Below are 26,679 nucleotides of genomic sequence, written 5' to 3' on the forward strand. Positions count from 1 at the left end.
AACCGAGACCCCGTTGTTAGGAAATTAATTAATTAATTAATTATAGAATTCAGTAAATTAAGTAAAAACAAAGCTATGGATAATAAATAAATAAATATTCACTTATTATTGGTGCAAGACTGGTCCAAGCATTCCAGAACCAACCCATTGGCAGTCGTAAATATCTAACTCGAGGAGGGAGAGAGAGGAGAAAAAAATTGTTTATTAAAAGTATATAATTTAGTAAATTCAATAAATATTTTTTAATTAGGAGACAAAATATTCGGACAGGACACAAGACCCAACTCGTTGATAGCCCTAAAATTTAGGCTCTAGGGAGAGAAAAAATACAAAAATTACCGACGAATTCATTAAACTAAATCAATATAATTAAATTAATTTAATAAAGTAATAAATAAATAAATTTCCTATCTATCTAAAACCCAACCCAACTCGTTGGCAACCCTAAATATTGGACTCAGGAAGGGAGCGAGAGGGAAATAATTTGTTAAAAAATTAAATAAATAAATCATTTATTATTGAGAAAATCAAATAAATAAAAGTTTTTGAATAATTTAATAAATAAATATCCAAGCTGAGCATGAAATTCTATGATTGAATAAAGTTGAGGGCAAGGGATCAGGTTGCATGACCCAACCATGAGCAACCATGAGCAAGCATGTATATTATTGGAATCATAATGGTTCGATAGCATTATCTAAATAAATAAATAGAAATTTTTGGCCCTTAGTAGGGTGGCCAGCACTAAAATCAATAATAAAAGAAAGTCTCATAACTAATGACAAGCATAAAACATAAACAGGACTCAATTAAACTATGGCCCTTAAATTAGGATTACTGATTTTGCATTTTAATTGAATAGGATTCAGTAGTTTTGTTTGGCTCCAGTAGCTCTAGCCAAGTTAAACTGAATGGTCCTAGGAGTGACTCAAAATGAGGGCAAGAGTGGAGAGGGGATTGGCTTTACAAGATGTGTCAAATATCCCAACTAGCAAGTCATTTTAAATAGAGAAAAGGTAGGGTTAACTCAAAAAGGAGTGACTAAACAGAAAAGGGTGAATGACTAAACTGAATGGTCCTAGGAGTGACTCAAAATGAGGGCAGGAGTGGAGAGGAAGATGTGTTAAATATCCCAACTAGCAAGCCATTTAAAATAGAGAAATGGTTGGGTTACTCAAAAAAGTTCTTTAGTGATTTTTTCTACTACATACCTCCTACCAGGATATTCAAATGACTCCTTTGCATACAAGCTTCCTATGCACCTGAATAGCATCCTCCATGAAAGTCTGAAACCACCCCATAGCTTCTTCTCCAATCAGAAACACCTTTGCCATGTTGGCTTCCCTACTTTCAAACAGAACAATCCTTAGAGGTCTTCTTTGAACCTCATTCTTCTGAAATTTCCTTTCATCCATTACTCCACCTCCCCTCCCTTGTTTATATTTTTTTTATAAATAACAATTCAGTATTTTATATTTCTATAAATTTATTATATGTGTAGGTTAAAAAGAATTTAACTTTTGAAAATGCATTTAAAATTTTCTTTATTTTAAACATAATAAAGTGAATTTTGAATCAGATCAAAATTAGACCCAATTACAAACCTATTTTTCTCATAAAACCAACCAATCATCTTTTCATAATTGTCACTCCATCTTCTAAAGCTGGAACTATGTTAAGGTTATAGAAATGCATAGAACAATTAATTCAGAACTTTCGATACCTAAATTACTAATAAAATACAACAAATTGGAGGTGTTTTCAAAGATGAAGGAAAAGTTATGGCTTTGTTTTCGAGGCCAATTGGTACAGGTGACTCACTTAGAGTTGATACTGCAAGGAATGCAAAGGCCAAAAGAGCAAAATATTAGAAGATTAATTGTTGAACATGACTCTAAGTTCGTTTCTAATTGGCTACAAAAAGGACTTTTGTAAATCAAAAAATTGATATTTATATTTAAGTGGTGGACCCATAATATGGAAGTGAGAAGTGCTAACTCTTTTGCTGCAGTACTTGCTAAACCGGGGGTGGCAGTAAGGTAAAACTGCTTTTGGTCTTTATTGTATGTTTGTGTGCTTTTATTGAGGATTCCCTTGTATCTACATTAAATCTATAAATAAAATGCTACTATTATTTGTCAAAAAAATAAAATACAACAAATTTAGAATATACAGCTAGCTGTGCAGATAGGTGTGGAGCATCTGATAATAGAAGGGGACTCCAAGGTGGTATTGGGATGGCTACAAAACCCGGACTCTATAGTGTGGTGCTTTAAGAATGAAATTAAAAAATTCAGCTGCCTGACAAGAAGCTTGACAGTGAGAATACAATGGGTGGAGATTTCTGCTAACTCTATGGCTGATGGCCTTGCAAAGCAAGGGGTAAACAGGGAAAGCATATATTGGGCTCAATTATAGATTGAATCTGTTTACCGTTTTCAGTTTTTTTGTTTCTGTTTTCTGTTATCTGTCTCCCTTTGTCTTTCTCCCTGCTATTTGGAGAGGACGCAACTCGTGCCTCTCCATGGGAAGCTTGTTGCTTTAATTCTCTATTAATGAATCTTATCTCTTTACTCGTCAAAAAAAAAAAAACTCTAGAAGGGCTTTACATTTTTCAAAGGGGGTTAACTTCAACAATTCAGCAATTCTTCTTGCAATCTTGCGGTGGTACTATCAAACTTACAATAAATTTCTACCATTCTGCAATCCTTTGCTGCTTTAGCCAAAATTTTCATTTCTATTTCTTTTTTGGGTTTCTCCTTCTGCTTTCCCACTTCAGAGTCTCCAGTAACCCCCTGTGTTTCTTCTACAAGTTCAGAGTCTCCACTCTTCTATCTTCTCTAGTTTCCTCCTTCAAGCTTTTTCCTTCCCCAAAATACTCCCATTCTTTCCACTACATACCTCCTCCCAGGAAATTCAAATGATTCTTAACATACAAGTTTCCTATCCTCCATGAAAGTCTGAAACCACCCCATAGCTTCTTCTCCAATCAGAAACACCTTCGCCATGTTGGCTTCCCTACTTTCAAACAGAAATCCTTTCACCCATAACTCCACTTCCCCTCCCTTGTTTATATTTTTTTTATAAATAACAATTCAATATTTGATATTTCTTTAAACCTGACCCAAGAGGGTTGATATGATTCATTCTTCCTTAAAAGGGTAACAAATAGTCAACGACATTCTCAACATTACACTTATCATGCATTTCTAGACTAAGCCAAAAGTAACACTCCATCTCTTCCCCTTTACCTCACTTTTATTTTCTTATTGGAAATGTCTTCATGCCCCTAGTGTACACACCTCCAGGAGGTCTTAGGTCAGGTTTCATCAAAGAAGGATAAATGGCACAAAACCCAAATAAATTGACCGCACCCGAATCACCTCCTCAAGCTAAGTCCCAAGAATCAGGCCATATGTAGTTCAAATGGACAACACTTGGGTTCCCCTACATCAAGAGTCAAATTCCATCATCGCCAATTCGAAGAGGACTTTTATAGGTTATATAGAGGTTCTTAGGTTTATGGATTCCAAAGAAAAGGATATTTGTCTCAAAGCACATGTCTTGCCTTAGTTAGGAAACTACTACGTCATCTCCCAAAACGAAACTCTTGCCCTTGATTGAAATTCTTTGTGGCTCTTTGCATCAACCCCTTGTTGGCGGTGCTTTTTCATTTCTCCCCTTTGCTTGACATTCTTCATCATTATTTCACTTTTTTTCTACCCCTTGATTGTTGTGCATTTTGATTTTTCCGCTGCTTGCCACTTTTCATTTTTCTATCTTTTCTCTGCCCCTTGACTATGATTTCTTTTGAATTTTTCCTTGCTAGGAACTCTTTAGTTTTTTTGCTTCTGCTTCTGTTTCTTTTTTTTTTTTTTTTTTGCTCCTTGCTTGAAATCAGATAGCATTTCCTTCTAAACATTTAAATGACCAATGAAAATAAGAACCGATGAGAAAAAAATCCAAGCATCTAACAAGTCCTTAAACTATCTCAAACCTCTATTAATTATTGCAAAATACAAGCAACAACTGTTCTTTGTCTAACTAGGACAAAAAAAGACTTGGGAAAAGCACATCAATGTGAACCAACACAGACTAAAATCACTAATCTCTAAAACAATTGAAGCATTACCTGGTTACCTGATTCCATCATCACCAACAATATAGGTTGCCATTCCCGCAGAAAGCCCAGCATTGTAAGATTAAAGTTGTACATAATCATCAAAATGGTATGGACCCAATACTGGCTCACTGTTGTTATATACACATTTGGGGTATTTTGGGGAGTTTGGGGTATCAGCAGAGGATGTGGGGCACCACCAGCCAAGCATAGTTAGCCAATGCAGAGTGTCTTCCATAAAGCGATGATGCCCTTGTATGATGAGATGAAGGTAGGCATTGCAACCTTCAGTGAAACATTGGCAGGGACTGGGCATAGGGGAAAGCTTCACAAGTGGATTAAGTTCTGGTACTCAAAAAGCAAAAATAACAAGCACTTCACCCGGGGAGAGAGAGGAGAGAGATTGCACGATTGAACCACAACTCTAAAGGAAAATAGAATAAAAACCACAAAATCCAAGCATTTAACAAGTCCCTAAAACTATCTTAAACCTCTATAATTTATTGCAAACTACCACAAACAATTGTTCTTAGTGTAACTAGGAAAAAAGACTAAAAATTGTATTATAATTGAGTTATAAAACTTAGGCAAAGCACATCATTCTGAATCAACTCGGACTAAAATCACTAATCTCTAGAACAACTGAAAAACAAAGAAAGAGAGTACTTGCCTATCAAAATAAAATTGGAACCAAAATCGTTAACTGGTTACTTGATTCCATCATCACCAACAATATAGGTTGCCATTCTGGCAGAAAGCCCAGCATTATAAGATTAAAGGTGCACATAATCATCAAAAAGGTATGGACCCATTACTGGGTCATTGTTGTTATACACACATTTTTTGGGCCTTTTGGGGAGTTTTGGATATCAGCAGAGGATGTGTCCTCTCTGTTTTCAATGCACATGAGAGGCACCATCACCCAAGAATAGTTAGCCAATGTAGAGTTTCCATATAGAGATGGTGCCTTTGTATGATGAGATGAAGGTAGGCATTGCACCCTTCAGGGAAACATTGGCAAGGACTGGGCATAGGGGAAAGGTACCCCTTCACAAGTGGGTTAAGCTTTTGCTTGTCCTCAAGCAAAGACCTCAGCCATAAACTGATCATCCCCCCTTATTATTACCATTTACCGGATGAATTCTAGGATGAGAATACATTGAGTGGTTGGGAAACCTGTGTAGGTATTCTGATCCATTCCTCTGAATTGTCATTCTTATCACATACATAAGAGTCAAGGAAGGGGAGAATATGAAATTTTTCATGCCCCAACATTCACTTCCATTCAATATGTGAATCAGCTCCTTGACCGCCAAATTTAACCCTTACTTTGAGCTTGGTCTCAAATCTGTCACTGCACCTCATTAAGTGTTCAACCACATTTTGTCCCTTTGAACCTCAGCCGTCACCAAATTTTTTTTTTCTCTCCCCTTTTTTTTTGGTGTGAGTGCATTTTATGCTCCATCTCACACGGGGTATTTGCTTCTTTCTTCTTTTTCTTTTCTTTGTTTTTTTTTTTTTTTGTGTGAGTGCATTTTATGCTCCATCTCACACGAGGTATTTGCTTCTTTCTTCTTTTTCTTTTCTCTGTTTTTTTTTTGTGAGTGCATTTTATGCTCCATCTCACACAGGGTATTTGCTTCTTTCTTCTTTTTCTTTTCTTTTTTTTTTTGTGTGAGTGCATTTTATGCTCCATCTCACACTGGTCACAGGCTTGAGGCAAATAACAATACTCATATTCCAAGTTGCTAGTTTTACTATTCAGCTCGGAATAGCGGAGTTGGGACTGACTCATGTCATAAACCGCTAGTTTTACTATTCAGTTCATGCCAGCGGAGTCATTTGGACTTTGTCCCTTTCTTTTTCTCTTTTTCAATTGTTGAACCTCATGATTAGCAGTTCAGATGTGAACAAACTCGAATGATTATCAATTATTCAATCAAGTGCATTGTACACATGAAGGTAGTTAGGGCTGATCATGGTGAAAGTCATATTCAGCTTCCTTAACCTCATGAATTGTGATAAGTTTGTATCATTCACAAGAATAAAGTCTCACACTTACAAAGATTTCTCTCACTCGTTGTATTTCCTCTTAGAATTCACCTAATAAACAGCAATAAATGGAAGGGGATTTTCAGTTTATTCGGCCTATCAATGCATGTATGTATGTATCAGGATAAAGGTTGAGTGTGGACTTGGGTCGAAAGAGCAAACACGATTAGGAGGAGAAGGAACAGAAGAATGGGATAAGGTGGGCAATAGCTATTAAAAACTCCAGATACCAGGAACTCCTATACATTAACTGTACAAAAAAAAAAAAAAAAAAAAAAAAAAAAAACAGAGAAAGTATTTCAAAAAAAATGGAAGAAACACAAGTAAGGTGGACAAGGGCACTACAAAACTACCCCCACAGATTATATGCAAAAAGAACACTTTGAAGCAGTAGTCTTTGAACTCATTTAACACCATATGAGGAGCTTAGAGAACAAAAGATTTTTTTTTCAAGAGTAAATTTCATTAAAAAAGAAAACAAGGGAATTAAAAGGTGATAAAACATCATCCGAAAGCAAAAACAATACTCCCACAATAGCAAACAGCAAAAGATAAAAAAAAAAAAAAAAAAAAAAATACAGCACAAATCCAGGGTCAACACACAAAACCAAACTAAAACCATATTCCAAGAACTAAACAAAGCAACACTAGCCCTGATCAAGATGAGAAAATCTCCAACCAAAACCCTCTTGAACACTTCAAACAACAGCATCCGCCTCCTGTAAAAACCAGTAGATCAAACTTCTACAACTCCTCCCATCAATCGCACTTAGTCCTCCACGTCTGAAATCCTGACCCTCTCCCTCATCCCATGCCTCTCCACCTTCCTCTTGAGTGTTGCTCTTTCACTTTGCCTTTTCTTTTTCTCAAACTCTTTCAAAAGCCCTTCTAGCAAAAGCCTCACCACCCAAAAAGAATAGGCCTACAGATTTACCAATTTCAATATCCCTCTCCACTAGTTTCCTTAAGTCCACTCGACTCTTCCTTTTCCCATTATCTAAGTTCAAAACTTCATTACTTATCAAAGCTTTACCCACATCCCCCTTCCCTTTCACCTCAAGGACTCCAATCTTCTTCAACTCCCCAACTTCAGAACTGTCATGAATGTTAATTTGATCACTGGAGTTAATATCAATAAGAACCTTATGATTCGTAGCTCTAGAACCTACCTTCCTTGAAAAAACTCTCTTAAATTTATTGTTGGGTCCAGTCTCAACAAGTCCCTCTTTTAACCACGAAAAAACCTTAGTAACATGCACCAAATAAGATTTACTTAATCAGTTAATCCTCTTGGATCCGTTCCCAAATTGGCACCAATCCTTCCAGATAACACTTCCTCAACTAGAAAACATTGTTTTTCCTTTGAAGAACAACATTGCCCTCTACATCAAGACATCTGATCCCTTGATTGCATGTGCTATCATCCCTTACCTGCTTCAATGAAGCCTCTACCACTGATACTGGAGGATATTCCTAAGTACTTCATCCCTTTGCATCTTCTTGTTATTAAAAACACTTTGCTTTTCTCTCTTGCCAAATGAATACTTCTGGTATAGAACACAATAAATCACTTTGCCTTTTTTGGAGATCCCAAGAATTTACCAGCTATTTAAATCTTCCAAAGACCAGTTTTGGATAGCAATGATCTCAGACTTTTTAAAGTTAATTAGAGCAAATGACTTATTAGCATAAACTAAACTTTGATGCATTTGATGCTGTTACTACAAAGAGCTTGTCCTAATGTTGAGATTTAAACAAGTTGCAATTGCATATGCTCACTAATTGCACACTTGCTTTCGTTATATTTGTGCAAAGAGGAGGAAGAGGAGGCATGTTCTAGCGTTCAAAGTATGGAAACTGGAAAGTGCTTACTACTAAGTGATTTCAATTAACTCAATGAAACATTCAGCCTGGTTTCTGGTTTTTGGTTTTTGGGATTCAAGCACCAAGTGGGATGAAATAAAATTGAGTTATAAAGCATCTTTTAGTTCTAACTGCCAAATATAACTAAATGGGATTTCAAGTTTCGATGAACCACTTGTTTCAGATATCTCATATCCACTTTGAGATAGTACACTACCATATTAAGTTTTCAAGCTGCTGAGAAAGTCGAAAGTAGGTTATAGTGATTATGAACACACAAACGAAATAAAGAAAAGGGGAATCTATTAACCCAATTTTAACTTACCTTCACATCTGCTGAGAAAGTTAGATGAAAATTCATCCATCTCAATAAGATCTTCTCAGGTGGTTGATTCATCAGCTCCTCCACATCCTAATGATTTATGAACAAAATACAACATATGAACTAAAAAGTAGCAAATAACATTTCATAAAAAATCACAAATAAGCAGAAAACTTCTATAAAAAGGCTATTTCACCTTACTATCATCAACTAACTCCACCAATTGAGGTGTTTTCCTCAAATTGAGGTCCACCCATAGTTGTATCTAAGGTTAAAACATCAAAGTAATTGTTTCAATTATAGAAAATATTACTTATATAATTTTCAGTTTGTATCATCACCATGTGCTCAAAAGTCAAAATACAAAAATGGCTTTCAAACAATTACAGTCCAAAATCAAGACTTAACACTCTAAAGTCTAAAGAAAGCTCAAACTTCATTCATATAATAGTGATTTTTAGATGACAACCAGAGCATACCTTAATGATTTGAGATATCAACCGAAGCACTAGATGACAGAGAAAATAAAAAACACAGAGAATATTAATATTCGTACTGACCAGAAACTGCTAGCACTTAGGAGCACCCTACCAACTTCCATAACTTAGTAGAGGGAAAAAATAAATTTAATCAAAATCAACATGATGCAACAAAAATCCATCTCAAAATATACATTTGTTCATAGATTGCAATATGCCAACGTAATTATATAGGAAGAAAATAACAAAAATCCAACCAAAGTTGTTAGAAGGACCAAATAAAGAAAAAAGAATGTGCAGTGCAACAGCACAAAACATGTAACTTAGCATTGTACTTACCGAGCATATGGTATCGACTATTGTACAAGCAATGACAGAATAATGAAATATACATAGATAGCAAACTCCAATCTTGTTTGAAGTTTACAGACTTTCTATCATGCACTTTTTAGATAATCTTCAGGGTTCATATGAAAAGAACCTAATAGAATATTAGGTTAATAAGTTTTACTTCTTTGTACTTTGGCATGGAACAGAATATTCAGAAAACTATCAAAAAACTAGTGACAGGACCAAAATATTCTTGAAAATAGAAAAGAACTAACGACTGAAACAGCATGTATACTTACCCTTCAATGAAGTCCTGCGTGCCAATATTAACTACTGTACATCCAATAGCCTTAGCAGAATCGAGGCATAGTGTAAGATTTTCATTCCTTTCCCAAGGGTTCAGCACCCTCTTTGTATTGATTGCTCGTTCATCAGTGTCCCAGAGACTGCCACATTGATAAGTTTACATCAAAGAATATGCCTTCAGTTTACAAAGCCCCAAAACCAAGAAAGAAAACCATCTCCAAATTCAAATTAAAGCAAAGGGCTTAACAGGGAAATCACCATAGAAGAACGCCATCTTTTACAATCTCGAAGAGATCATTAGTGGAAGGATCTAGCGAATGATCTTTCTATGATCTTTCTATGATATGTGTAAAGGTGTACTATGTGTAACTCTATTTTATGTTGGCCAGTAGATGCTTTGATTCCGAGACAGAGCGAATAATGGGCATATAATCGTATTAGTATGTAATGCATCAACTGTCACCAATTATCGCCCATAAATGATAGAATGTAATATAAAGTGGTGGTCTTTAGGATGTTTAGGATGTAGGACTGAATTGAAGGAAAATATTTCTATTATGGGGGAGGGGGGAGGGCTATATAGTGCGGTCAGAAGAGGTAAAAGGCCTGTTTCTTTCACTGTTCAAAGTAACATGATAAGCATTTTTTTTTTTTTGTTTTTTTTATCAGCAACAGAAAAATTGAAATATTAATTTAGAATAGAAAGATACAACTAGAGGTTGTAAAAAAAACAGCAAACCCAAAAAGCCAGCCCAAATTTTCACATGAGCCCAAAACATGGGTTGTCTCTGAATTCCTTGTTTAGCTAGAACATCTGCCATGCTGTTTGCAGATCTTCTAATCCATCTTATTTGGATGAGCATATCTCTAGAAAGTTGTTTGAAGTGCCTGAATTCATTCCTTAGCTGCCAAATTACCCCTTCCTCAGTTTTGATCAGCAACATGCCCAGTTCAGATTTGCCGCACCACTGCGCCTAACCCTACTTCCTGCAGGCGTTGGTTGCAAAGTGCTCGAGGGAGACGATGATAGACCATCGTTTTGGTCCATCATCTCCCCATCTCCTTTGGTCACGTGTCTACTTAAAAGGGCGCGTGGCTTTTTAAGGTCCGGGTCCACCCAATTTAAAAAAGTCGGGCCCATTCACTTGCCTAGACCCATTAGATCCTGATGGGCCTTGGCCCAACCCTCTATCCCTTTGCCAGTCACGTGTTTACTTAAAACAACATGTGACTGGTTGACTAGCCTCGGTTCATTGGACCAGACTGAACCAGCTCACAGGACTGGCTTGAACCCTGAAACCTTGCCGACCTTTGTTCATTTTGTTTTGAAATATGAACTGGAACAAACCCGTCTCCATTTAATTCCCCTGTCACCGACTAAGCATAGGACCTGCCATCCCTCAGCCCACCTTGTCATGCAGACTTTCCCCAAGTGTTAATTCATCCTCTTTTTTCTCTTTTTTTCTTGAGAACCTCAGTTGCCTTAACTTCTCTTGTAGAGATTGAGAATATGGATACTATGTTGGCGGATTGAAAGTCAGAACAATAACTTCCTTGACTCCACCCCTTCTTTTCTTCTTCATACTCTTCTTTTATTTTAGTATTTTTTCACCAGCTTTTCTGGGTCTAGAACAGGGCTTCACCCCTTCTTTTCTTCTTCATATTTCTTCTATTATTTTAATATTTTTTCACCAGTTTTTCTGAGTCTAGAACAGGGGCTCTGCCACCTACATTTCACATTCATTTTCTTTTATTTTAGTATTTGTTCCCTATGTTTTGTTGATCTCAAATAGGGGCTCCACCCCCTTCAGTTCTTTTAAGTTCCAACTCCTAAGTTATAAGTTGTAACTCTAATAAATTGTTTTGCCTACTTGAAGCAACACTTCAAGAAACAAGCACAAAAGTGTAGAATACATAAATCCAAAGAAACTAGTTCAGAATGGGTAGAAATCCATCAACTTATTATTTTTAAATTCCATCGCCTAGGTGAGGGCTAGGTGCCTAGGTGCCCGGGTGCCCCGCCATGGTCAACTAGCCTTGCCTTGGCACCTTGGAAACTATGAGCAACAGTTCTTTTTCTTTACTTCTGTAAGTGCTTCCATGATGAAATATAGTTCCTACTCAAACTTTGGTGGACAGCAAGCTGTATCTTTGTTTATTCATATCTATTTTTCATCATTAGTCACCCAAATTACCTTCTGTCACACTGGAAAGTCCACTACTAGATATGGAAGTTGTAGCACCCCTACTTGTCTGCCATAACTTTTAGTGAGGATTATGAATTATGCCATTCTAATGGGACCCTATGATTTCATGAAACATGCACTAATCTAGACCATGATTTGATGTTAGATGCATAACTGAAATCTATAGGCCTAGACATAAGCCGATAGATGCATATGTTAATGAAGTAACAAAAGTTGATTAAGCAAGCCAAAAGAGCCAGGCTATGGCATTTGAATCATATCTACCTGATGAGCATGGCATATGAGATCTAGATCATGTTTTTGAAGGAATTCAGTGATCTTGTCAGCTCCAAATGTATAAGATACACCTCTGTCATTTTCTCCCCATCCTTGTATATCTTTATCAGGATCAGCCCATAGCAAATCACAGAGAAGTCCCTGATCGGGCACATCAACAGGGCGAGCAATATTCCGTATCTGATCCAAGTTCTTCAAGTCAGGGGACAATCCTCCATGCATGCAAAGGATCTTGTCATCACTAAGAGTAGCCACTGGCAGGCAGTTGAAGCAATCTGTAAATGTCTTCCAAAGGCGGACATTAAACCTTCTCTTGCACTCGTCATAAAACCCATATATTCGGTTGATGGAAGCACACTCATGGTTGCCCCGAAGAAGGAAAAAGTTCTCTGGGTATTTAATTTTGTATGCAAGGAGAAGGCAAATGGTCTCTATGCTCTGCTTACCACGGTCCACATAATCCCCAAGGAAGAGATAATTTGCTGCAGGTGGGAGTCCACCATATTCAAAAAGCCGAAGAAGATCAGAATACTGACCATGGATATCTCCTGCCAAAGAGTCAAGTAGTTCAGCAATGGAGATTTCATTATTAAAGCAAATGAATGGAGCTACACTTTTACTCCACACAAGATATTTGCAGTTTAACAGAAAACTTGGTAAATATGATAATTATCTTTATGCATTTGCATCAGCTGTGTAGACACATGGGTAGATGCCCAACAAAACAAACAACTTGCTCCTTCCGGTACTTAATAAAATTCAAAATATGGCTGCCTTTGCTCTGAGATACTCATTACTCAATCGAAATCCACAATCATTTTTCTCAAATATCAATCAAAACAATCATAAAAGCATGTAGATAATGGGAGTTGTCATTTTTGTATCTAAGATAACAGGCTTTAGAAAGGCAAACATATGTTGTTACCATGTGTTAGACAATGTCTGTTATAAAATCTGATTAATCTTAACACCTATGATGTGACACATAGGATGAAGTCAACAAAAAGATAAATGCTTAGATATGAATATTTGTCCTCTATTAGTTCTTTATTGGGTAAAAACCAACCTGGTGGAGTCTGTGGATGAGACACTGATCCTGTACATTACAGGAGTTGGTCCATGAGGGTCCCCCATGTTTCATTGATCTCGACTTGTTCAACACTTGATTGTTCTAAACATGTTCACCACATAGTTTGGCTAAGGCAAACAACATCAGGGAAAGAGAGTTGGATGCGAGTGTGAATTCACATCCAGTTAGTCTTCTTGGCTCTATGTTCCCTGCTCTCCCAGGCCATTTGAACAACCATCACCAATCTTGTAGTTCTTTCCATTGACCCTTTACTCCCACTCTTTTCTTCTCTCTTTTGCCCTTCCATCTCCCTTTATTCTCCTTTACTTTCTTCTAAAGTTCATCATGGATCTTTCCATGCTACAAAATGGAGAAAATCTCATTTCAATTGAAGCTAAAACCTTTCCCTCCATCATATCTCTGACCCTAGTGACTCAATCTTTCAATGAGGGAGAGTAGTAGAGAAAAGTGTGAAAGAGACGTAATTACATGACATTCAGATTTTCTGCTCACAGGCATCTGATCTAATACATCTCCAAAACTATGGGATAAGTTCCTTGGAATCTTGGACAGAATAAGCATTTTTTATGGTAAAGAAAAATTCATTAAAACAAAATGTAGACACAAAAATAGGTTGTAAGGAATTACCCACAAAGGACAAGAGAACCAGCAAGCATCCTAAACTCCCCATCATGACCAATCAAATAAGAACTTACATAGACTAATGGCGGAATAGCACACTTTGAAAACTATGACCCAAATATAAGAACCATTACAAACAAGAAAAAACAAGGATTCTCTCAGACCTCTATCCAAAAACCATACTCCAGCCATCAGAATTGCCCTCATCAGGTATCAAAAATGTGTCTCCAAATATGGTTACTGGTGTCAACTAAACTCCTACCCCATTCTTTTTTTTTTTTTTTGATAATTAACTCCCACCCCATTCTTTTCAATTGACCCTCACATAGTGTTCTGTTTCTAAAACTTCCCCCGATTTCTGCTCTCTTATTTCCCCATCTTCCAGCTGTTCAGAAAACTCCCCTCCTAAATATAACACTCCCAACACTTCCCTCATTTCAACTTGAGTTTCTTTACCAATGACTTTCTTCAGAATAAGCATTTTTTTAAGTGGTATATGATTATATTGCTGTAAAGCAGGGAAACTCCTACTTCATTTATAATGAAGTATTGAGATATATACTCAGATGAACAAAACAAAGAACAGAATGATTGATCAAAAAAAAAAAAGAAAAAAACAAAGAACAGAATGTACACAAGACAGCTTGCATCAGAGAGAGAGAGAGAGAGATGGAATCCCAGTTACACTGGATTGCTTAGCTGTAACCCCTGGAATTGCTGAGTCCCTCTTTACCAGCAGATCAGGTATCACTCAGTCCTATGCATAACAACCTCTATGATGGAAGCTTTTGAGTCAAAGATCTGGCTGTAGCACTCTTTCCAGATAGCTTAAAAAAGAGCAAATGGTGTTACTTTATTTTAATTTTTGAGGAAGGATAACAAAATTTGATTAAATAAAAGAGGTAGTACATGAGAAGATGTACATCAGAGAAAAAGACATACACAAGGTGATGAGGACCAAATCGCGCTGAGTCTCTGCTGGCAATGACAGCTTGAACAATGTGAACTAAGGTCATCAAGTCGTATCTACAAGATCAAACACATCAAAGAGCCCGAGAGGATGACCCAGGCAAGGGGACTCTAACAGGCAAGTTAGTACCAAGCTGCCAAAGAGAACCAGAGCTAGTGGGCAGAGAATCAGAGCCGAGAGCTTAGTAAAGTAAGTGTATGTTCAATACGTCCAAAGGTGATAAGCCTTATCTGCCCGTTGCTTACAAAGTACGCCCTCACAGAGTCATGGTGGCCCTTATCTGGTTCCTTGCAAAGCGGAAGGAGCCGAGTTTAACATTGCTAGGTGGGCATCGTGTCCGCAGACTTTCCAGGGGCACTCAATTGTGCGAATGGATGAGGAGAGACATGCCCCATAGGCTGGATCCATCCTTAGGTAGGAGGCTGTTGAATAGAAACCCTGCTAGAAAGGCCAATTTATAACCCTGGCAGGAAATTTTTGGTAAGGGAGGAAAAAGGAATGTGTATATTCCGATAGGTTTTAGAACTTAGAAGGGTGGGATGTTTTCTGAAAAGAAGGGTGGGATGTTTTCTGAAAATCTTGATGAGCTTCCCAACTCTGCTGGGTAAGATAGATAAGGAATACATGCATGGGGGAACAGAAAAAAATAAAAATGGGTCTCAAGAAACAAAGAATCCCATTCTCCACCAAACTCTCTCAATGTTTTTAAACAATGGTATTAAGGGCTAAGGAGAGTTCCTATGGCATCTAGGAGTCAGCATGGATTATCTCTTACATAGAAAGTATTGAAATGGGCTATAGTGGCCACTGTCATTAAGATAGCTGATGCTCACTGCAGAGATCATCTGAGACCATTTGAAGCAAACAAAACTTTTTTCTTTCCAAATCCTGGTTTTGGCCTTCTAGAAGGGAAGTGCTAGTCATGGAGTTGAGAAATGCATTCTTTACCAAATAAATGCCTGGAAGTAACACGATTTTAAAGTCTTTCTTTCCAGATGCAATCAAGATGTAAATTGTTTGCTTCCCTTTCGACCAGAGGTTGCTAGAGATTTTCACTTGAATCAGGGAGCTATATAGAGGTATTGTAGGTGTTGGATAGAGCACATTGATGCTCTGTGACCTCAAGATGGATATGATCAGGGTGTCTGGCAACAAAGCTATATCAATTCCTCAGTCAACTAGCTCAGTTCTGTTAAAAATTGTTATCACAAAATGCAATGCCCAATCATCTCTACTGAGACAATTTTTTTTTTTTTATATGACTGCTTAGACATGATCAAATTTAATCATGCCTCAACATATAATATATAAGCAAATGAGTCTAATCTCTTTGGTAAGATTATGCATGTTATAGATGACATAGTAAGACAGAAGGCATTTATACTAATGAGTTCTATTTGCAAATTTCAGGTGCAAATATAATTATCATTTCCATTTTCAGGATTTGACATTGGAGAAAGTAATTTTGCTTTGTTATGGAGAACAAAAAAAGGAACCTCCTTCTAAAACCATTTCCAATAAGTTTCAGATTTATCTTGACACGATGCATTGCAATGTTTTGAGAAATTGGTGCAAAACTGCATCAAATTACTTGCAGAAAATAATGGATTTTTAGCTCCTCTAAAGTGCTACAAGAAATGGTAAAGTGCAAAAGGCATCATCAGGCTGGCATAGAGATACAAATGTGGACAACCAGAAGCAACACCAAAAAAGCTTAAAAATTATTTTCATTTGAGTCATAAATCACAGCCATAAAATCTAATAGACCATTCAGGTATTGAATGGTCTTTATATTTATTTATTTTAAAAGCCAATAGACCATTACTACTAATATAAACAGCAATAAAAGGTACTTGAGAAGTTGACAAACCATTACAAAGGCATATAACACAAAAGAATCTACCAAACAAAATATAAACAAAGGAAGGCATTTTTAAAATAGGTGCATGCCTTTTGAAAAGGGCAATGCCATGTACCCTATGTTTCAAATCCAGAACAATCATCCAACAAGCCAAATTCTCTGAAAACTGGACTCAACTTGATTCAGTTCAACAGAGACATATACCAATTATACTGGGTCAGCTACATTTATCATATCATAATTCCAGCCCATCCTAGGTCCCTCTGCCAAACCACGAGTCATCAGGTCATTTCTCAGTTTTCACAACCTCAACCCATAGCTTTTGGCATTCTCCTAGTACCTAGATGACCATCAGCTGGCATCAAATAACTCCTTATTGGTGCTCTAGATGGTTTTCGAGAACATCTCCAAGCCACTTAGTCCACTTCTCATATTTTGTGTAGAAGATGCTTTAGTTCAAGTTATTTTTATTAGCACTTGAATGTACAATGTCCTCATCTGAAATGGAATCATTTATGGTCATTAGGGAAAAGTTCATTGCTTGATATCTTGAAGCGATCACATCCCCATCTTGACTTAGAATCCAAAACAATAAAGAATGCAATGAAATCATTTTATTGCAGATGCCAAGCACACCAAGGTTCAAAATGGTTTTCAGGGTCACTGATACTTTAAATAATAAGGGTTATGTGATTTTAATTGTTTTAAATATTAATAACTGATTAGACATGTCCACTGTCAAATTGTCAAACCAACAGACTTAAAAAAAAAGAGTATTGATAGAAATAAACTCTCTAGAAATTAAGTAGCATGTTGCTGATCAAAACTGAGGAAGGGGTAATTTGGCAGCTAAGGAATGAATTCAGGCACTTCAAACAGCTTTCTAGAGATATACTCATCCAAATAAGATGGATTAGAAGATCTGCAAACAGCATGGCAGATGGCCTAGCTAAACAAGGAATTCAGAGACAACCCATGTTTTGGGCTTATGTGAAAATTTGCGCGGGCTTTTTGGGTTTTCTGTTTTTTTTTACAACCTCTAGTTGTATCTTTTTATTCTAAATTAATATTTCAAGTTTTCTGTTGCTGATCAAAAAAAAAAAAAAAATTGTTTATCATGTTACTTTGAACAGTGAAAGAAACAGGGCCTTTTACCTCTTCTGACCGCACTATATAGCCCTCCCCCCTCCCCCATAACAGAAATAGTTTTCTTTCAATTCAGTCCTACATCCTAAACATCCTAAAGACCACCACTTTAGATTACATTCTATCATTTATGGGCGATAATTGGTGACAGTTGCTGCATTACATACTAATACGATTATATGCCCATTACTCGCTCTGTCTTGGAATCAAAGCATCTACTGGCCAACGTAAAATAGAGTTACACGTAATACACCTTTACACATATCATAGAAAGATCATTCGCTATGATCTTTTACAATCTCAACCCAAAACCATAAATTGCATAAAAAAATGAATTCAAATTCAATGTTTACGCATTCAAGCTGCAGATCCTATAAGTACTCACCCGAAGGAAGACTTCAAAATCCTATACCTCCTCGTCCATGTCCCGATACGATTCGATCAAACACGCAGCCCTCTCTTCCTCAGTCAAAGACTCTCCAACGGTTTTCAGCTCCGACGTCCTGGAAAGCAAGTTTCTGATTGTCACTCGCCCGATCTCCCTCCTCATTGAGAGGAACTGCAGAAACCAGCCGCCAAATCAAGAAAATAGACAAAACATCGAAGTAACCCACAAACAAGAAAGCTACTTGGGTTTTAGGGTTTTGAGGATTACTCACATAGGAATTCAAGCTGCGAAGCTCCACCTGAGTGAACTGGCTCTGGAGCCATGGATCGCCATTCGCAGGTAAGTCTGAGGAAATCGAGTGGTTTTGTTCTCTGCTTTCTCTTTTCTAAGAAGCACGATATCGAGCTATTCTCTGAATGGAAAACACCAACTCTTATATAGAAATTAATCGATGATCTCAGGTCGATTGATAAGGATTTAGACCGTTACAAAATCAATTTAAATGACAAGGTAAAGCCTATCAAAGATTGCAGAATAAATACCACGATTCTTACAACGGTACATTTAAAATTCTAACAGAATTAGTCATCGAGCGGTGGTGGCCTTCGGGAATTACCGTGTCCTTCGGGAATAAGCAGCCAGACAGAAAGAGAACGGAGTGGGGAGAGGGAATTTTCAGAACGTCCAAAGCCTGTTCATTGGCCGGGCTCGGGCTTGGGTTTGGTCAAAATTCTAATGGGCCTGGTCGGAAGTCCGTGTCCGAGATAGTGTAAAGTTGGGACCGAAGTCCGGATTGTGAGAGTCCACGTTTTATGCACTCGTGGCGTGGGTTTATTGGATACGTGATCCCACCATTCAGAAGTGACCACATTGGCATTTCGACAAAAACACTAATATTAACGGGTGTTCAGCCGTTAGCTGAACAAACCCGGTTTAACCACCCGCAAAAGGACAAAATTCAAAAACAGGGCTCCTTTCAAAAGTTTAAAGTCATTCGAACTCTCCCCTCCCCATCTCTTGTCCTCATCTTCTTCGAGCCCCAACCCGAGCATCCCGTTGGCCACTCACCACACACCGGCACGTTGGACTGTGGAACAGAGTGGTGAGAGGGAATTCTGAGAATGTCCAAACAATAAAAGAGGGACTCTATCATAATACAAGGTATGATTTGAGAATTCAGAATATGACGAAAGTGTCCCTTACATAACTGTTTAATTTATATGACAAGTAGGGGTGTACATTTGGTTTGGTTTGGTTCAAACCGATGACCTAACCCACTATTTAGTTTGGTCATATCCCTCAATTGAACCGAACGAAACAGGGTTTAAACTGAACCAATCCATACCGTATTTAAAAAACAAAAGGACTGAGTTAGTAGAAAAAGGGAAAAATCAAACAAGAGTTAGTAATTAGTAAATACTAATTAGTAATTACTCTTTGATAGTTTGACTCCTAACCCAACTCAGCCACTCCAATGTGGTTGTCTTTTGTGTTTCCCACTTACTAGTTACTAGTAATTACTATACTAATTAGTAAAGTAGTAATTAATTTAAATTAGTGTTCTTATTTAGTATTGATACTAACAAACATTCCGATTGGGCTCAATGCCTAAAGGGAGATTTAAGAAAAAGAGTAATATATAAAACAATAATTAAATTAAGGGAAAATTCCTAATTAGTACCGTATACTTTGGGCCTAGTTTGGTCCCCAAACTTTAAAACGTGATAACTCAATACCTGAACTTTCAAAATGTGTCAATCCAATACCTATCGTTAACCAGCCTATTAAACAGTCATTAAGTGGCATTTAAAAAGACATAAACACCCTTTGAGTGTCATCTAATTGTCTTTAGCAACCATCCAAACGTTGACCAAAAATGAATAGTCTCAAATCATCTCTTCTATTCATGAAAGTTGGGGTCACGTCTTAGTGGGCATTATAGTGACTCCAACTTTCTTGAATAGAAGAGGCAAGGATTTGGCACTGTTTATTATTTTATCAACATTTGGATGGATGATAAAGAGAATTAGATGACACACAAAGGGCATTTGTGTCTTTTTAAATGCCACTTAACGCATGGTTAATGGTAGGTACTGGATTGGCATGTTTTGAAAGTTTGGGTACCGAATTGTCGTGTTTTAATGTTTGGGGAGTAAAATGACACTAGGACTAAAGTACAAGGTAGTAATCGAGAATTTTTCCTTAAATTAGTGAAACATAATACAATTAATATAAATAATTAATTATATAATATACAATTTTATATAGTATAGTAGTTTGGTTTTTTGTTCGATTTTATTAAATTTTTAACAAATCAAAAACCAAAACAAACCAATACCTGAATTAGCTTATTCAGCTTGGTTCAGTTCGGTTTTCGGTTTTTAATCCAAATTTGAACACCCCCACTTTCCAAGGGAGAGGATTAGAGGTGTAAATCGAGTTGTTCTGGGCCATAACAAGATTTTGGACCAGACCTGCACACAGGCCGTGCTGGGCACAACACAATCATGTGGATCATGCTGGGTCGAGGGTTTCAGGTCCATAGGCCTGCACGACACAGCCCAACAAGTAGCACAACCTACAAATAAATGAATAATTTAATTTAGTAAAATAAATAAATTAATTAATGGGACAAGACATGTACAGCCCATTCGACACCAGAACTAATCCGTTGTTCATAAATTAAATCATTAATTAGATGAATAATTTAGTTACATAAATAAATAAAATCTATGGATAATAATTTACTAACTTTTGAAAAAATAAATAAATATCCAAACTATCTAGATCTAAACCCAATCCATTGACAACCCTAAATATGTAACTCAAGAGGGAGAGAGAGAGAGAGAGAGAGAGAGAGAGAGAGAGAGAGAAATAATTTGTTTATAAACTAAAATAATTTAGTAAGTTCAGTAAAGATTTTTTAACTTAATAGCATAACTATATAAGTAATTAGGTGAGAAAATGAGAGAAACAAAGAATTTCCTCACCATGATTCGAGCTCTAAATGAACTTCAGGCTCATGCTCAAGATGTAGGCCTGAAGTTCAACCTGGACTCAGACTTGCGCATAAATATGTTCTATTGATCCTGTTAATAATTTTAATCCAAGCTGAGACCTAACCTACTAATAGCCCTAAATATTAGGCTTGGGGAGATAGATTGAAATAACTAAATAGTTAAATAAATTATTAATTACTTGAATAATTTAGTAAATTAAAAAATAAAAATATATAGATAATATTTTACTTAATTTTGTAAAATAAACAAATCAATAATTTAATTTAATAAAATAACTAAATACTCATTTATTATTGGGTGTCGGGTTGAATCAAATAAATAAAACATTATACATAATAGTTTATCTAATGTATTTAAATATATAAATGAATAATTTAGTTTAGTAAAATAAATAAATAAATAAGTTTTCATTTATTATTGGGATGGGACAGATACATGCCATCCCACTCTAGACTTAACTTGTTGATAGCCCAAAATAATTTGTTAGTAAACAAAATTATTAATTAATTGAATAATTTATTAAACTAAATGAATAAAATCTGTAGATAGTAATTTAGTTAATTTAGTAAAATAAAAAATAAAGAAATATCCATGGTATCTATGACGTCCATGTAATTGGTTATTACAAATCTATTCATTAGTAAAATCATCTAGTGAGTACAAACAACCATAAGTGGTTGAATCAAATTTTTATAATAAAGATACACCACATTCTTGCAATCTAGAAATATGCATGCAGATCATATGGGTAAAGTATATGAACTGCTATCAAAATTCAAACTTGCAACAGATTGGGCACCCATATTGACAAGAAAAGCAATGCATACCCCTACCCCTGATGTTTCATTATAAAGATGAGTCTTAAACGAAATAAATCCATTTAAAGTAATCAAATATTAACAGCATTAGAAGATATTTACACTTGTAACAACAGATTGAGTGCCCATATTGACAAGAAAAGCAACCCATATTGACAAGAAGATATTCACACAACATTAAACAAGAATAAATCCATTTCAAAGCATGTGGTTAACTTTCAAATGTTTCTTTGCTGGTGTTGGTATGGATTAAAATTCTAATACTTCGTCAACACCAGCATGTGGGCACAAATTCATGACAGATTGCATTTTCTTGGTCTTTTATAGGCTAACAACCAAGCCGAGCATATCTCCATCTAATAACTAATTGCATTCAATCTCATCCAAAAACCCAATAGAAAAGATTTTTGTTTCAATTGGTAATTTTTTGAGGAGTTAGAGTAATGTGTCCAACATTGATTTGTCAGAAAGATGTGAATAAAGTTTTGGACAGGGTCATTATTGCTAAAAATTCATGACTGTTAGCAAATCGCAAACCTTTTCCTTCTGAACAATTAAATGACCAATGAAAATTAAGAAGCACCGGTGAGAAAATTGGACATACTGATTTGTACTCAAAAGGGAGCTAGAAAGTTAAAAATCTGCCCAAGGAGAGGAAGAGAGAGAGAGAGAGAGAGATTGCACGAATGAACCAAAATTCAAAAGGAAAAAAAAAAACCATGATATTCAAGCATCTAACAAGTCCCTAAAATCATCTCAAACATCTATTAATTGTTGCAAAATACAACCAACAACAGTTCTTTGTCTAATTAGGAAAAAAAGGCTAAAAAAGGTATTATAACAGATTTATTAAATTTAGGCAAAGCACATCAATCTGAACCAACTCAGATTATAAAGAAAGAGAGTACTTGCCTATCAAAATAAAATTGAGAATCAAAAGCATTACCTGGTAATCTGATTCCATCATCACCAACAAGAATAATAATCTCCTTGGGTAGGCTCGACTCAATATTTAGGGCCAATGGTTGGGTTGGGCTTGTACTTGGGCTTGAATATGTTCTTTTGCAGGGGTGGAGCTAGAAAATTTTCATGAAGGGGCCAAAAACTAAGGTGGAATTTGGGGGTCGGGGGGGAATAAATATGGATGGTTAAAGGGGGGACACCCCATTGGGGTGGAGATTGGGGGAGGGGAAATTTTAGGGGTGCAAGTCGGGTTGTCCCAAGTTAACAGTTTACACTGTTTCGGGCTCAGGCTTCAGGTTGGGCCAATTGAAATTTTGACAAAATCCCAACCCTAACACGGAAAAGTTGCACCCCTAGGAAATTTACATGGAATAGTGGGGATTTTTGGGCCATAGGGGGGCCATGGCTCCCCTAGGTCCCCCCTACCTCCACCCCTATTCTTTTGATATAAAGACAAATCCCAGCCTGAACTTGGCCTAAATTAGATAAATAATTTTTTTAACTTAATAAAATAATAGATGTTTATTAATGATATCATTACAAATAATTAGATATTTAGCAACAATTATGGAAGGGGGATTTTTAGCAATTTTTTTAATAAAAATAAATAAATAACATTATTTAACTTAATAATATAAATATATAAATAATTATGCAATAAAATAAGAAACAAAGAATTAAAATTTCCTAGTCGTGCTTTGGGCTTTATATGATGGTCGGCCTCAAGCTTAAGGTCTAGGCTTGATGGCCAGCCCAAGCTCAGACTTGGGCTTGAATATGTTTTGTTGATATGAAGGCAAAGACCGACTTGAACCTGGCACGGACCGTGAACCGGTTTAATCCCAACTAAGACCTAACCTTTTGATAGCCCTAAATATTAGGCTCGGGGAGAGAGAGAGAGAGAGAGAGAGAGAGAGAGAGAGAGAGAGAGAGAGAGAGAGAGAGAGAGAGAGAGAGAGAAATAACTTATTAGTTAAATATTGGTCATGGGTTGAATTAAATAAATAAAAAATTATGGAGAATAATTTATTTCATCTATTAAAACAAATAAATGACTAATTTAATTTAGTAAAGTAAATAAATAAAATTTCAGTTATTATTGGGACAAGACATGTATAGCCTATCCGGCAACATAACTAATCCATTGATAGACTTAAAAAGGGAGAGAGAAAGAGAAATACTTTGTTCATAAATTAAATCATTAATTAATTGAATAATTTAGTTAAGTAAAAAACTAAAATCTATGGATAATAATATACTAACTTTTGGTAAAATAAATAAATATCCAAGCTATCTAGATCTAAACCTAATCCGTTGACAACCCTAAATATTTATCTCGGGGAGGGAGAGAGAGAGAAATAACTTGTTTATAGAGTAAACAATTTAATAAATTCAATAAATAACTTTTTTAACTTAATAACATAACTATATAAATAATTAGGTAAGAAAATGAGAGATAAATGAAGAATTTTCTCACCGTTATATGAACGTCAGAAGGCCGACCCAAACTCAGACTTGGGCTTAAATATATTCTATTGATAAAAATGCAAATCCCAATCCAAACCTGGCCCAACCCATTAATAATTTTAATCCCAAATGAGACCTAACCTACTAATAGCCCTAAATATTAGGCTCGGGGAGAGAGATTGAAATAACTTAATTTTTAAATAAATTATTAACTACTTGAATAATTTAGTAAATTAAAAAATAAAAATATATGGATAATATTTTACTTAATTTTGTAAAATAAACAAATCAATGATTTAGTTTAATAAAATAACTAAATATTTATTTATTATTGGGTGTTGGGTTGAACATGGCACTACCTATGAATAGGTTTAATCCCAACTCAGACCCTAAACGGTTCATAAATTATTAATTAATGAAATAAATTAGTAAATTAAATAAATAGAAAACTATGGATAATAATTTACATATATTTGTAAAATATATAAATGAATAGTTTAATTTAATAAAATATCCAAGCTATGTAGAACAAACCCCACCCATTGACAACCTTTAAATGTTGGACAAAGAGCGGTAATAAAGAGAGGGAAATAATTAAATAATCTAGTAAATTAAATCAACAAAGTCTTTTAACTTTTTAAAATAAGTATATAAATAATTAGGCAATAAAATAAGAGAGAATAGTTAGCTCTTCATTAATGACATCATTGTAAATAGTTACATGTAGCAACAAATATGGAAGAGAGATTTCTAGGAAATGAGAGAGAAACAAAGAATGAAAATTTACTTATCGCAATCCAAGCTTTATATGATTAGGCACGCTCAAAATCTCAGCTCGATGGTTGGCCTAGGCTTAGACTTGGGCTTTAATAAGTTATGTTGATATAAAGGCAAAGACCAACCTAAACGTGGCCCGACCAACCAATACCTATCCTATTGATAACCCTAAATATTAGGCTCAGGTTGGGAGAGAGAGAGAGAGAGAAATAACTTATTAGTTAAATGAATTATAATTACTTGAATAGTTTAATAAATTAAACAAATAGGAATCTATGGATAACAATTTACTTAATTTTGTACAAAAATTAATGATTAATTTTCTTTAGACTCCAAGTGATTTACCAAATTCCCATATCTCTCAAATTCTACCTTCATTGCTGCTACCTGTTCCACAGCAGATTTTTCTTCACATTCAGACACTGTGGCAACATTTGCATTCTTGGGTTTTTCAAACTGACTACCCTTCTTAGAGTTGTTGTTGTTCTGGAACCTCTCAGGAAGAATATCTGGATGAAGCTTCCAACAAGAATCCTTAGTATGTTTCAGCTTCTTGTAGTATTCACATATCACTTCCTTTTTCTTATTCATGCCCTTTGGTTTTATTCTTGCATGTGCAAAATGTTCTGGAGGAGGTGGGGTCTATAGTTGTATCTATCGTTTGCACTCTTCATTGTTCACCATAGAGTATGCCTGCACAAGTAACACATCATCCTTGGCCAAGATATTCTACCTGTAAGGAACTCAAACACCTTGTTTCTTTCTTCAAATTTCCTAAAAATTTCGGCATCTTTGGTGCTTTCCCATGCAAATGTTTCCATAACATCCAACTCCTGCCATAGTGACTTTAACATCGAATAATAGACAGCCACACTCTTCTCCCCTGTCTTAAATTCTTCACATCACTCTTTAGTTTGTATGCCCTTGCAACATTTAATTTCTGAGAATATATCTCTGTCACACTATCCCAAATCTCCTTGGCTGAAGTCATCCACAGATAGTGTTGGCTTATATGGGGCTGCATAGAATTTACCAACCACCCAATAACTGTGCAGTTATCCTACATCCATTTCTCATATGTAGGGTTAGACTCATCCAGCATCGCCTTACTATCCATTAGAAACCCTACTTTACCTCTACTACAGACATGGATCTTAATGGATTTTGCCTACGCAAGGTAATTTGTTCCATTAAGTTTAGTTGTAATCACTCATGTAAAAAAGGAATCTACGAGACCAACCCCCGACACCGGGATCTGCTTCACCTTACTTCTAGATTGTTCTATCTATCAAATGAAAATAAAAAAAAAACAATGTTTTTAACCTTTATAGACCTAACTAAGGTCAGTCAAGCACTCAAAAGCCCCAAAACTAAGGTTTCACCGTACCTGGCCTCCGAGGAGAAAGAGAGAAGAGGTAGTCGCTCAAACCAGAGCTATCCAAACGACTTCCAACTACAGCCACCCACTTTTGGAGATAAAAAGGAACACGCTAAGCCTTGAGCGCCACACCCAAACAGCCTCTTTAACCTGTAATTGGAAATTCTCTAGTTGGCTAGGGTTTTGGGAAAAAAATTGCAGTCCCATTTTCTTGGCAATCTTCGA

The 26,679-nt window shown here is 36.0% G+C and overlaps 1 protein-coding gene across 1 annotated transcript; it reads right to left on the reverse strand.

Moving 5' to 3' along the window:
* Positions 1-1,507: 1,507 nt before the first annotated feature.
* On the reverse strand, positions 1,508-25,930 carry LOC148789892 (serine/threonine-protein phosphatase PP1-like). Its single transcript, XM_088893802.1, has 8 exons — positions 25,810-25,930; positions 25,422-25,585; positions 18,056-18,202; positions 13,692-13,773; positions 11,944-12,503; positions 9,466-9,612; positions 8,554-8,622; positions 1,508-8,447 (listed from the first exon to the last, which is right to left on the reverse strand). Exons 1-6 carry the CDS (start codon positions 25,928-25,930, stop codon positions 9,598-9,600), a joined length of 1,089 nt encoding a protein of 362 aa, XP_088749928.1. The 3' UTR covers positions 1,508-8,447; positions 8,554-8,622; positions 9,466-9,597.
* Between the last annotated feature and the right edge of the window lie 749 nt (positions 25,931-26,679).

This window comes from Nelumbo nucifera, chromosome 8 (assembly GCF_055504915.1).
Source record: "Nelumbo nucifera cultivar China Antique chromosome 8, China Antique-T2T, whole genome shotgun sequence".
In the NCBI taxonomy this organism is placed as follows: Eukaryota; Viridiplantae; Streptophyta; class Magnoliopsida; order Proteales; family Nelumbonaceae; genus Nelumbo; species Nelumbo nucifera.